Source organism: Theropithecus gelada, chromosome 4 (genome assembly GCF_003255815.1).
Source record: "Theropithecus gelada isolate Dixy chromosome 4, Tgel_1.0, whole genome shotgun sequence".
In the NCBI taxonomy this organism is placed as follows: domain Eukaryota; kingdom Metazoa; phylum Chordata; class Mammalia; order Primates; family Cercopithecidae; genus Theropithecus; species Theropithecus gelada.
Genome location: NC_037671.1, coordinates 162,983,215 through 162,995,543, shown reverse-complemented (window position 1 = coordinate 162,995,543; position 12,329 = coordinate 162,983,215). Strand labels below are relative to the sequence as shown.

Here is a 12,329-nt window from a genome sequence, read left to right as displayed (position 1 = left end):
TGAAAGGTACAATTGAATCTATCAATAAGAAAAAATGAATCTGTAAATGACTTTCATTTTAGAGATCAGTAATAATTCCTTTCAAAATGTTGAAATGTTTACCTTGGGATGTTTTGGAAAACTGAACACTTGCTCAGATGCTGAAAGTGAAAAAGGCCACTAATGGAGTGTTGACATGGAGACCAAAATCAGCAGTGAAGTGATGAAGCCCTGACAGGTACTGCCGGTGAAGACACCCAACAGGAAAGACTTCGTCAGGTTACCCTGGTTACAGGTAATCTGTTGGTACCAGCCTATATCCGCATACAGATTGATTTCTTAAATTACAAAGAGCTGGCAAATTTGTAAATAAAACAAAATAAGGTCTATTTTGTCAACTTAAACAGCCATTTTCTTGCTATGTCAGATATAGCTTACTGGTGATATTGATAATAATGGAAACATGATAAGATAATTCATTAAATGCTTTCTATTGCCTAGAACCAATCTCTCCTCATACATCACTTTCTAATCCTGCCAAATTGTTTACCAGTAAGGAAAGTGTCCCAGAGACAGTAATTTGCCCAAAGTTACACAGCTCAAAATCAGCAAAGTTCTTTTGGGCCCACACTTCAGGTTTTTGCACTAGCCATGCTCTACTTGCTTTGAATGTCATGAAAAGATTCTGCCATATCCAGTATCTCTCTAATAGATACTCTATTTTCCATTCTTCCCTCTGATTGGCCTCACTGATGTGTTATCCAATTTACAGTAATAAACTATAGGAACTATGACCTTTAACGTATTCTCACTCTTTGCATTGCCCAGTGTTCAGTAACTAAAGTTAATTCTCTCCCTTTATAATTAAGATGTGCTTGACTGTGGAAACAGGAGGATGGGTCACCTACTTGACTGCTTACCAGTGAAATATTAGATACAAGATTAGCACAAGAGACCCCTAAAAGTCTCTTCTGTGTCTGAGAGAATTTGGTACTTCTTCTTTAGATAAACATTAATTTAGAACATTTAATAGTACTGAAGAGTATAAAAAATAAGAACAGTAGTCCCCGCTTCTTCCAAGGCCCAATGATACCTCTACCAGAAAGACTGACTTCCTTGTGTGTATGAAAATACCACAAAGCGAGATCACACTACATATGTCGAACTGTAACTTGATGTTTTCTAAAAATATGTGATAGATGTGTCTTGATATCGACACTTCTGGGTCTGTTTCCTTCTTTTTTAATGACTGTGCATATACCATTGCATAGTTACATTGTGGTTTATTTGATCTTAATGCTCTATTGGTGGACATTTATGTTGTTTCAATTATGAAAAAAACTGAAACAATGAAATGAATGTTAGTACTTCTGCAAGTGTACTAAAAGCAGAATAAGTATATTAAGTTTAATAGATACATCCAAACTATTTTCCGAAAAGATTTATACCAATTTTCCCACCCACCCACTGTGCACAAGAACACTCTTACACCGGCTCTCAGCAACGCGGGGCAGTATGAGCTTTCTAAATCTTCGTGATAAGATTACACAACTTTGCTTAGTCAGAGATTTGTTTAACCCTAGGGCTCTAATTTTTACATAACAATACTGCTTTATCTTCTGATAGAGGTTGCAAGAAATTCTTTTAGAGTTTTGGAAAAAGGCCCAAAGAAGGAAATAATCTGTAATAACATCAGGCTGAGATAAGCAGTATTAACATTTTAATGTGAATTTTAAATCCTTCTTTTTAAAATTACATTATGATAATTTTTCACATCATTAAATATTACTGGAAAACATCATTGTAAATGGCTATATAGGCCGGGTGCAGTGGTTCATGCCTGTAATCCCAGCACTTTAGGAGGCCAAGGCAAGTGGATTACCTGATGTCAGGAGTTCAAGACCAGCCTGGCCAACATGGTGAAACCACGTCTCTACTAAAAATACAAAAATTAGCCAGACATGGTGGTGGATGCCTGTAATCCCAGCTACTCAGGAGGCTGAGGCAGGACAATCGTTTGAACCCAGGAGGTGTAGGTTGCAGTGAGCCAGATCGTGCCACTGCACACCAGTTTGGGTGACAGAGCAAGACTGTCTCATAAGTAAATAAATAAATAAATGGCATCTGCTAGTATGCTATAAATCTCTGCCTGAGTTTCTGTTTCTTCAATGTAGGTTCCCAGGAGCCAATGAGACGCCAGGTATCCACTGGTATTTTTAAGTCTGTCAGGACTTAAAAAACTCATACATTTGCTGGGCTACAGCTTTTCAGCCACCATGGTTTTTTTTTTTTTTTTTCTCCAGAGCTAATGAACTCCAGAGGTTTTTGTGTTCTTGAACAGCATCTCCTAAATAATTGAAAATCCTCTAAGAGAAGCATGTGAAGAACAGTTTAAAGATCCACCAAAAGGAGAAATTGAGTATATTGTGGTAAGTTAGCAGGAAATGGGTATTATAGAGGCATCCTAAGTCATATTTGCAAAGAATACTTAAAGACACAAGGAACATGGCAACAAAATATTAAGTAGAAAGTAAGTTACAAAATGACACATATGACATTCATTCCCCCCATCCTGGTACTGTGCAGTGTAATGAGTGTGCTGTCTGGAGCCAGGCTCGTATCCTGGTATCACTGCTTCCTAGCTATGTACATACCTTGGATGACTTATTACTTAACCTGTGTCTCAGTTTTCTCATCTGTAAAATGAGGATAATAATACCATCTACTTTATGGCGTTGTTATGAGTATTAAATGAGTTAATATCTATAAAACCCTTAGATAATACACAGCATGCAGGAAGTTCCATGCTAGATTAGCTATTATTATTATTGCACATACATGTAAATAAGCACATTCATATGATGAAAAATGACCGCAAAGAAAGATGCCACGATATTTCAGAGTCAGCTTCTAGGTGGTATGATTAGTTATTTTGTGTTGTCTTTTTTTGTAGAGACAAGGTCTTACTATGTTGCCCACTATGTCCTCCCACCTTGGCCTCCCAAAGTGCTGAGACTACAGGGGTGAGATTTTGTGTGGTTTTTATATTGTTGCATTCTCTAAGTTTTATAGTCTACAATGCCAGGTGTTGGTAGAGGATTTTGTTAGACTACTTATTCTCCATCCCTGCTTCTAGAATACTTCTCTTCCTCCATTTATTAAAACAAGCAAGCAAACTCTCAGCCTTTGAGGCTCCTATCATCTGGCCAGATCTTCCACCCATCCTTGAAACTCTCCTCCGTGATACGCCAGACACAGCCACATTCACTGACCACCCTGGCATGCAGTCTGTGGCCTCCTCTTCACCCCAATGCCTCCTGCCCTTCCTGCCATTATCCTGCACGACTTCAGCCTCTAGATGGCCAACTCATCCAACGCCAGGTCCTTTTAGAGTCTTGACAACCATGCCATCCATCATTCCCTCTACTCCACCCCTTCCCACGCATGGGCTCCTACAGTAACACTCAGAATCAATTCACCCCACTCCAGGGTTCTTCCTGCAACATCACTGATTTAGATTTTAGATGGCCCACTCTGAATGGAATCTTTCTGTTGGCTCACCCACTCACACTACAGTAGATGTTGGAGGAATCCTCACCTGCATGTACTATTGCATTTAATCTGCAGAATAGATAAAGTAAGTACTGCCATTTATCATACTTACATTACAGGCAGGCAATGTGAGGCAGGGAGAGGCTCAGTAACTTGCCCATGGTCACAGCTATTGGCGAGAAATGGCTAGAGCCCAGCTACATATACATGTGTGCCTATGTAAAATTCCTGAAGTTGGGAGGCTGAGGCGGGCGGATCACGAGGTCAGGAGATCGAGACCATCCTGGCTAACACAGTGAAACCTCGTCTCTATTAAAAATACAAAAAATTAGTCGGGCGTGGTGGCAGGCGCCTGTAGTCCCTGCTACTCCGGAGGCTGAGGCAGGAGAATGGCGTGAACCCGGGAGGCGGAGCTTGCAGTAAGCCGAGATTGCGCCACTGCACTCCAGCCTCGGTGACAGAGTGAGACTCTGTCTCAAAAATAAATAAATAAATAAATAAATAAAATTTAAAAAAATTCCTGAAGTTAGAGCTCAGACATATTTATGTCTATATAAACTTTCTGAACATTGGTTTCATTCTCCCCCTTTCTGTCTGAGACAACATTCAAGAATGGAAGTCACCAACGACATTACAATAAGGATAACTCTGAATCCATAGTTGGTTTTTAAAACAAAATGTGGTGCTGTATTAGAAACTGCTTGTTACTATACAAAACCATTTTCTTCTTACTTGGTAATAGAATCATGACTTTACTTGGGCTTGCAATGTGCCCTGTCTCCTAGGAGGGGTCAGTGAACTTGAGGTTGTTGTGTGGCTCTTCCAGACAGCTCCTGAAAGCAGCTGTATTTAGCTCTCAGGTGGCTCCTTTGCTAGCCTTGCCCCCTTCCTTCTTGCTCAGACTATGGATGAGAAGCCAGCAGCTCTGCCAGCACCAGCTGTCTCGGTTCATGAGGAAACCTGAGGATGACAGTCACCTATTAACAAGAGTAGAGCAGAAAGACAGGAGCACCTGGGTCCCTGATCATTGTGGAGCTCTGGAGATCAGACCTCAGACTCAATTTAGGGGAAAGGAAATGAATCTCTTTCCTTTTGTAATAATATCTGCCTTTTTTTTTTTTTTTTTTTTTTTTTTTTAGTTTCCCTCTTGTTGCCCAGGCTGGAGTGCAGTGGCGTGATCTCAACTCACCACAACCTCTGCCTCCTGGGTTCAAGAGATTCTCCTGCCTCAGTCTCCTGAGTAGCTGGGACTACAGGCATGTGCCACCACGCCCGGCTAATTTTGTATTTTTAGTACAGACGGGGTTTCTCCATGTTGGTCAGGCTGGTCTTGAACTCCCCCAACCAAGTGCTGGGATTACAGGCGTGAGCCACCGCACCAGGCCATCATCTGCATTTTCTATATATGCAAACAAACCTAATCCTAACTGACAGAGGCAGCATAACATACTCATTTACTTATTTGAGGTTTTCTTCCTGTAATTTTACCTTCTGCATTATACAAAGATAGCAAGGTAAACTTGTATTTGCCATCTTTTAAGGTGTTTAAACCACAGAGAAAAAAACTGAGGCTTGGTAACAGCATAAATGCCTTCCTGGTTGTATAGTCACAAAGCCAGAGCTCCTTCCAGAGACTTTGGCCCACTCCTTAGAGGGTAAAGAGACAGGGGAAGAAGCAGTGAGGCAGAGAAGGGAGAGCCCAGGCTGGGCAGAGGTTGCAGGTCTGGGGCTGCCCACCGCCTGGCAGTACCTGCAGGGTTGGTAGGACCCCCGGGGAGGCCAGACAACAGCAGCAAAATCACAGGACGCTTAGGGAGCCAATGATTGGAGATAATGGAGGCTCCCTGGTGCTATAAGAGGTGAGGGGCCTTACAGATACCACACAAACTCCAGCTTCCGGTTTGACCCTGGGTTTAGAACTAAAGGGAGGGCAGAGACCAAATGTTCTCCCTGCTAGGCAGGCTGGGGGGCTAGAGTCAGCTTTGTTTTAATGTAAAGAAATAGATATATCTTATATAACTGAGATTGATACTTGCTATACTATCTTTCAGGAAATCTAGTACTTTATAAATATCATATTGCTTGCAGCATTATGACAGCCTTACATTTGGTTACAGTAAGTCACAAGACTGCAACTGAAAACCAGTAATCTAAGGAACAGCAATCCAAAGTCAGTGCCCATGACCCTTGATCAATTGCTGTACAAGGCTGGGACCTTCCTTTAGTGCTGAGGAGCCACCTTACACAGATGTCACTTTGTTCTATCCAGGATCAAAGAGGCATTTCTGCAGCGATCACAGCTCATGCCAAGCACTGTCTTTATAAAAAATGTACTTTATTTGCCTGAACATTTTCAAACTCCCCTACCATATGAAACTTTAATTGCTTTGAAAAGAAAGGCTCTCTTGAATCCTGTAGAATTAAGAAGGCTCATTTCAATGGCATATTAGCTGTCTGAAGATAGGAGTCACTGAGAAACACTGAGTGACTGTGATTCAGCCGAGAAAGCAGCTCCCTGATAACAGGGTAGGGATGAAGGCTCGATGGATGTTTATGACAAAGTGAGGTTTGAAGCTTCTGACATCAAAATAAATAATGAGAACCTCGGAGAGTTTCTTTCCCTTCTCCCTCTCTTCTATTTTTACTTTCATAACATTCTCTCAGAAGAACAAAGGAAATCTGCCATCTCCCTGTCTCAGTGGAGCATCTACGTTTCTCTTTTGTTGATTTTTAATCATGGAAGTGGCACTTGCAAGGGGGCAAGAGGACATGCCTCAGTCCAGAGATGGACGTGGGCCAGCACTCCGTGGCTGGAGGGTAGCCAAAGCAATGATGAGTGCCACCAGTTGAATCACAGCAGTGATGGAAGACAGCCAGCTGTTGGTAACAGGACCACAGAGTGATGGGTCTGTAATTTGGAAAGAGAGTCCAACTCCTGAATAGGAAAATATTGTGATGTCACTAGAATTAAATAGACCTACAACTAAATTACAGTCAATAAAAATGATATTCGAAAACAACCAAACATTTGTGAAGTCTCTTTTCAATGTATTGATTTCTACATTTAAAAAATAATTTCATAAAACATATTTGGTCTGATGGGAAATTTATGGAACTCTAAAATTTGGGCAGTCTGCAACATTTATAGGGCCATATTCTGGCCACATAAAAAATTCACAAAAGCCCTGTTTTGCATATACTATAAATAAGTATTGATTTGAAAGGTACAAAAACATAAAACTGAAGACCTGCTTTGGCCTCAAATTTTAAAAAGACTTTGCTAGGATTATGTTTCTTGATTCTCATAAGAAATGAGGGTGGTCCCTTGGAAGTCAGTCCTCACCACTGTGACAATTCATTCATCTGGAATTTCTGGGGATGTGTTGACAAAGAAGTTATCTGAGAGCTAAATTTTATATATTGTGCTGAAACTTTGGCAGTGGAGTTATTTTGTATGGATAATTTGAATTTTTTTTTCTTTGAGGTGGAGTAGCTCTGTTGCCCAGGCTGGACTGCAGTGGTACAATCTCGGCTCACTGCAACCTCTGCCTCCTGGGTTCAAGTGATTCTCCTGCCTCAGCCTCCTGAGTAGCTGGGATTACAGGCATGCGCCACCATGCCTGGCTAATTTTTTATATTTTTAGTAGAGACGGAGTTTTGCCATGTTGACCTGGCTGGTCTCAAACTCCTGGCCTCAAGTGATCCGCCCGCCTCAGCCTCCTGGATAATGTTAATTTTAAATAGGAGACCCTAACTATAATTTTACCATTTCTTGATGGCTCAAGGCCATAATTATTACTGCAACCAGTGGCCATGCTGAGCTCTGATACACAGCTATTCTGGGGACTAACCATGTTTGGTGGGCTCTCTGCCTTGGTACAAGGGACACCTAGCTGGTCAGAGTAGCCAAGGATGCCAAACCTCTCCATATGAGTATTCCCAGCTGGGAAGAGGCAGAGACTCAAAGGATCCACCAACCACTTCCAAAGAACAACCTGAGAGGCTTTATGTACAACTCCTTCAGCTCATGAACTACTGCACATCTTAAGAGACCTAAAGGCTTGGTGCAGTGGCTCATTCCTGTAATCCTAGCACTTTGGGAGACCAAGGCAGGAGGATCGTTTGAGCCCAGGAGTTCGAGACCAGCCAGAACAACATAGTGAGACCTCATCTCTTTTCTTCTTTTTATTTCCTTCTTTCCAACATAGTGAGACCCTTTCCCTTCTCCCTCCTCTTCTCCTTTCCTTCCCTCCCTCCCTTCCTCCCTCTCTCCCTCCCTTCCTCCCTTCCCTCCCTCCCTCCCTCCCTTCCTCCCTTACCTCCCTCCCTTTCTCTTTCTCTTTCTTTCTCTCTTTCTCTTTCTTTGACAGGGTCTGAAGGGCAGTGGTGCAAACATGGCTAACTGGAGCCTCAACCTCCCAGGCCCAAGTGATCCCCCCACCTCAGCCTCCCGAGGGGCTGGGACAACAGGTGTACCACCATGCTTGGCTAATTTTTGTATTTTTTTGTAGAGAAAGGTTCTCACCATGTTGCTTAGGCTGGTCTCAAACTCCTGAGCCCAAGCAATCTACCCGTCTCAGCCTCTTAAAGTGCTGGGATTGCAGGTATGAGCCACCATGCCTGGCCAATACCCCATATCTACAGAAGAAAAAAAAAATTGCTGGGTGTGGTGGTGCCTACAGTCTCGGCTACTTGGGAGGCTGAGCCACTGCACTTCGGCCTGGGTAACAGAGTCAGACCGTGTTACAGAAAAAAAGAAAGAGAGACCAAAGAACAACTTCATCAATTTACAATCAATAAATATTGATTGAGAATAAGCTGTACATATCCTGGGACCTTAGCATATAGCACAATTCAGCTTCTCTATAAATGCTGGTTGAAGGAGGATTTGCATGGGTGTGTCTGACAGAGAGAGAGAGAGAGAAAGGGAGAGAGAGATGGACAAAAAGACAGAGAGACAGACACAAACATGCACAAAACATACCCCTAGAATGTTCAATAAGAGAATGTCAAATTTAATGACAGTGGTATAAAAAAGATATTAGGGAAAAATATAATTTTTTAAGAAGAGTATACATTTTCCTAGTCTTCCAATGAAACATGAATTTTGTTTCACACACAAATAAAAAAAATCCAACATTTGTTATACTTACCTCCAAAAGAAAAAATATTGAGGAAAAAAGTTATGTTAGGAAGCCTTAAAAATTGGTGTGAAATTAGGAAATAGGGGGTGAAATTCTTAGGAAATAAGAATTAGGGCAGTGAGTGGAGACGGGCCACTGCACTCCAGCCTGGGCGACAGAGCGAGACTCCGCCTCCAAAAAAAAAAAAAAATTAGGAAAGTGGAGAAATCGTTTCTCTTTACATCTTTTTCTAGGTCATGTGAAAATTTCTGGACTAAAAATTTTGTGTCTCCTTTGGTGCTTGCTACAACTTTGGATCATTCTCATATTTAAAAATGTTCCGGCCGGGCAGTGGCTCACGCCCGTAATCCCAGCACTTTGGGAGGCCAAGGCAGGCGGATCGCAAGGTCAGGAGATCGAGACCATCCTGGCTAACACAGTGAAACCCCATCTCTACTAAAAATACAAAAAATTATCCGGGCTTGGTGATGGGCGCCTGTAGTCCCAGCTACTTGAGAGGCTGAGCCAGGAGAATGGCATGAACCTCGGAGGCGGAGCTTGCAGTGAGCCGAGATTGCGCCACTGCACTCCAGCCTGGGTGACAGAGTGAGACTCCGTTTCAAAAAAAAAAAAAAGTTCCTCCTTATATATACAGAGATTTAAGTGTCTTTTACTTGTCCCCTTGAAAAAGGACAATTTGTCAGCTTCTTAAAGATACTTATTAAGCTACACATCTGTCAGCTTCTAACCAAGTTCCAGTAACTGGGCTACAATTTTTTCATGTATGTGTGTGAAGTTTTCTTTGTTAGAAAATAAGAAGTGAGACAAGGTCTCAGCCCTCAAAGAGCATGGAGTATAGAGAGGGGAGGGTGGAAGGGATGGTGGATGCATTAACAAATGACTATGATAAATGCAGCAAGCGCAATGACAAACACAAGTTCAAGGTTAGGTGGTAGACGAGCAAGTGATCATGGCTTTTTAGCAGTTCTGTGTCAGTTCTCAGGGTCAGCCCTTTGGATCTGAGCACAGGCTTAGGGAGATTCATTCGCCTCAGTATTCTGTGGTCAAGAGACACTTGTATTTGAGGGAAAGGCACAGATGACCTCCCTGGTATCACACAAACATTTATTCCTACCATGCATTTTATGTACCCATTAATTGCTTTCTTTCTGTATTATCTTTCAAGAAAACTACCTTAAAAATAATTATTTACTATGTGAAATGCTACTACTTCCCTGTATTCTTTGTCTGCTTCCTCCACCAAAACTCTAAGTGATTCTCTCCTTCCCTTCAATAATACCAGCATGATTCTCTGATGTAATTTGGCCACTATTCCCCCAGCACCACTGTTTATGGTCTGATTCACAATTCAACATATGGAAGGGTCTGAGATGGGGGAATGCAATGTTACCAAGCTATACTGGACTATCACACATTGTTCGAATGTTCAGTAGAATTCAGAAGATATTGGGAGGACTTGGAGTGCAACTGATCCAAGACAGCATTCAAAATAGTTTACTTTTTGATACGCCAAAAGTACATTGCTCTATGAATTTTAGACACCAAGACATAGAAGCATACTGATAATTCAGTGTTTTAAGAATTACAGACTGTCAGGTTGTTTCTATCAGTAGCACCTTTCTAGAATGCAGCTACTTCTCATTCTTTACTTTACATCCTATACATTTATCAGTCTCATAGTACATTTATCAGTCTCATCCTCTACATATTCCAGCCATTGACTGCTGTAGAATTCAAATAAACCACCACTAATAGGTCTTAGATGTCTTTGCCCTTTTTAAACTGGGGAAACCCAAAGATTCATTAATATGCTTTGAGCACTTCAAACTATAAGCATGACAGTAATTGCCCATTAAGGCAAACTGCTCTGAATAATCTTGTTGACTATACAGCAGAGAATTGTTTACAGACCTGAGCAGAAAGTAGAGGCAAAGTTCTGCAGAGCAGTGTCCACCTCCTCCACACTGGAGAGAGCCAGGAGCCGAGGGAGGAGGCCTTCCAGGGACTGTATGAACAGCCTGGCGCTGTGCTGATCCGCCTCCTGGTTCTTCAGCAGTTTGAGAGACAGGGCGGCAGCTCGCAGGGACCGGTGGCCTAGGCAGTCCCGGGGGGTCTGCTCTTCATCGGCTAGAGAACAGTTGTCCGACCCAATGTCTGACACGTCGGACCTGCCTGAGTCCTTTTCTGCTGCCATTGAGTACTGATCACAGGAATCAAATTCTGTCCTAGAAAGGTCTTGGTCATCAACACTAAAATTGCTCTCACTATACCTAGATCCATAGGACCTTGTCCTGCAGTCTACTGACAGGAAGTTAGTTATGTCAGGGTAAGGGACTGTGTGGCTTCTCTGCACGACATCTGGCTGGTCTACTGCCTCTGTTTCCAATACTTTGCTCAGCGTCTCCTTGCCCTCCGGGATGGCTGGTGACTTGAGACTGTTCTTGTGGTTTCCCGAGTGGTCCTCAGGTGTAGTCTGACCCAACTCTCCCTCGAGAGTGGTCTGGCCTGTGTCTGTGGTGACACTGATGCTGATGTCAAGGTTCCTCTCGTTCCCTGACTCCCACGGCGTGTGTTCCGAGGACAGCACTCGCCGCTGCCAGCGGAAGTCAGCCTCATTGATCTCCATGGAATCTCGGCTCCACTCAGCCCCATCCTTCAGCTCCTCAAGGCGCAGAAGCAGCAGTTGCACCTGACCTTCGCTCAAGCCCTTCCCCTGGCTGAGCTCATCCAGGGCACCCAGCAAGGTGCAGACACAGGACACGGCTGCATAGCAAGCTTCGATGCCACCCTTGATGCATGCTTCGGTCATGCCATCCATGATGCTAAACAGTGTTCAAAAGAGAAAACGGAACAAATGCATAAAATATAGAAAATATCTCTGAAAGGAACAAGAGTGTTAGACTGGCTAACAGCATAGTATTCAAAACGGATAGTCTGATTTGCATAAAGCAAAATGGTCTGGGCAATAAATAAAGGAAACAAACATGCTTAGGTGGGAGAGAAAAATCTTCAGATAAAGTGGCCTGCATTGGCCAGGCATGGTGGCTCATGTCTGCAATCCCAGCACTTTGGGAGGCTGAGGCAGGTGGATCACTTTAGGTCAGGAGTTTGAGACCAGCCTGGCTAACAAGATGAAACCACATCTCTACTAAAAATACAAAGAATTAGCCAGGTGTGGTTGGTGTGTGCCTGTAATCCCAGCTACTCGGGAGGCTGAGACAGGAGAATCATTTGAACCTGGAAGGCAGAGGTTGCAGTGAGCCGAGATCCCGCCACCGCACTCCAGCCTGGGCGACAGAGCAAGACTCTGTCAAAAAAAAAAAGGGGGGGTCTGCATTGAATCACCCTTCCTCTTGGCTTGCTGGTTTATCTGGGTACAAATAGAAGCTCCCGATGAGCATTTATGACCTTCCCGAACAATCTCACTTTTGTATTATGCTCGGTATTTCAAATAGAAAATAGTGATAATGGTTATATGATAATGTGGACCTTCCCCTATAAAGTAAACATATTCCTGAACAGATGTATGTGAATACAACTATTACGAGCCTATAATATTCAGTTTTCTAGGGGGGCTACATGTGAAGAAATCCTATAGCTACAGTATTGTAAGTCAAAAGTTCTTCTCTAAAAAAATCCCAATGAATAATTATT

General features: G+C 42.7%; 1 protein-coding gene across 1 annotated transcript in view; it reads right to left on the bottom strand.

Moving 5' to 3' along the window:
* Window positions 1–12,329, bottom strand: part of ARFGEF3 (ARFGEF family member 3) — a 190,815-nt gene that overhangs the window by 71,719 nt on the left and 106,767 nt on the right. The window contains exon 12 of the mRNA XM_025383466.1: window positions 10,587–11,497. Coding sequence (XP_025239251.1) covers window positions 10,587–11,497 — 911 coding nt within the window. The remainder of the gene's footprint in view (window positions 1–10,586; window positions 11,498–12,329) is intronic.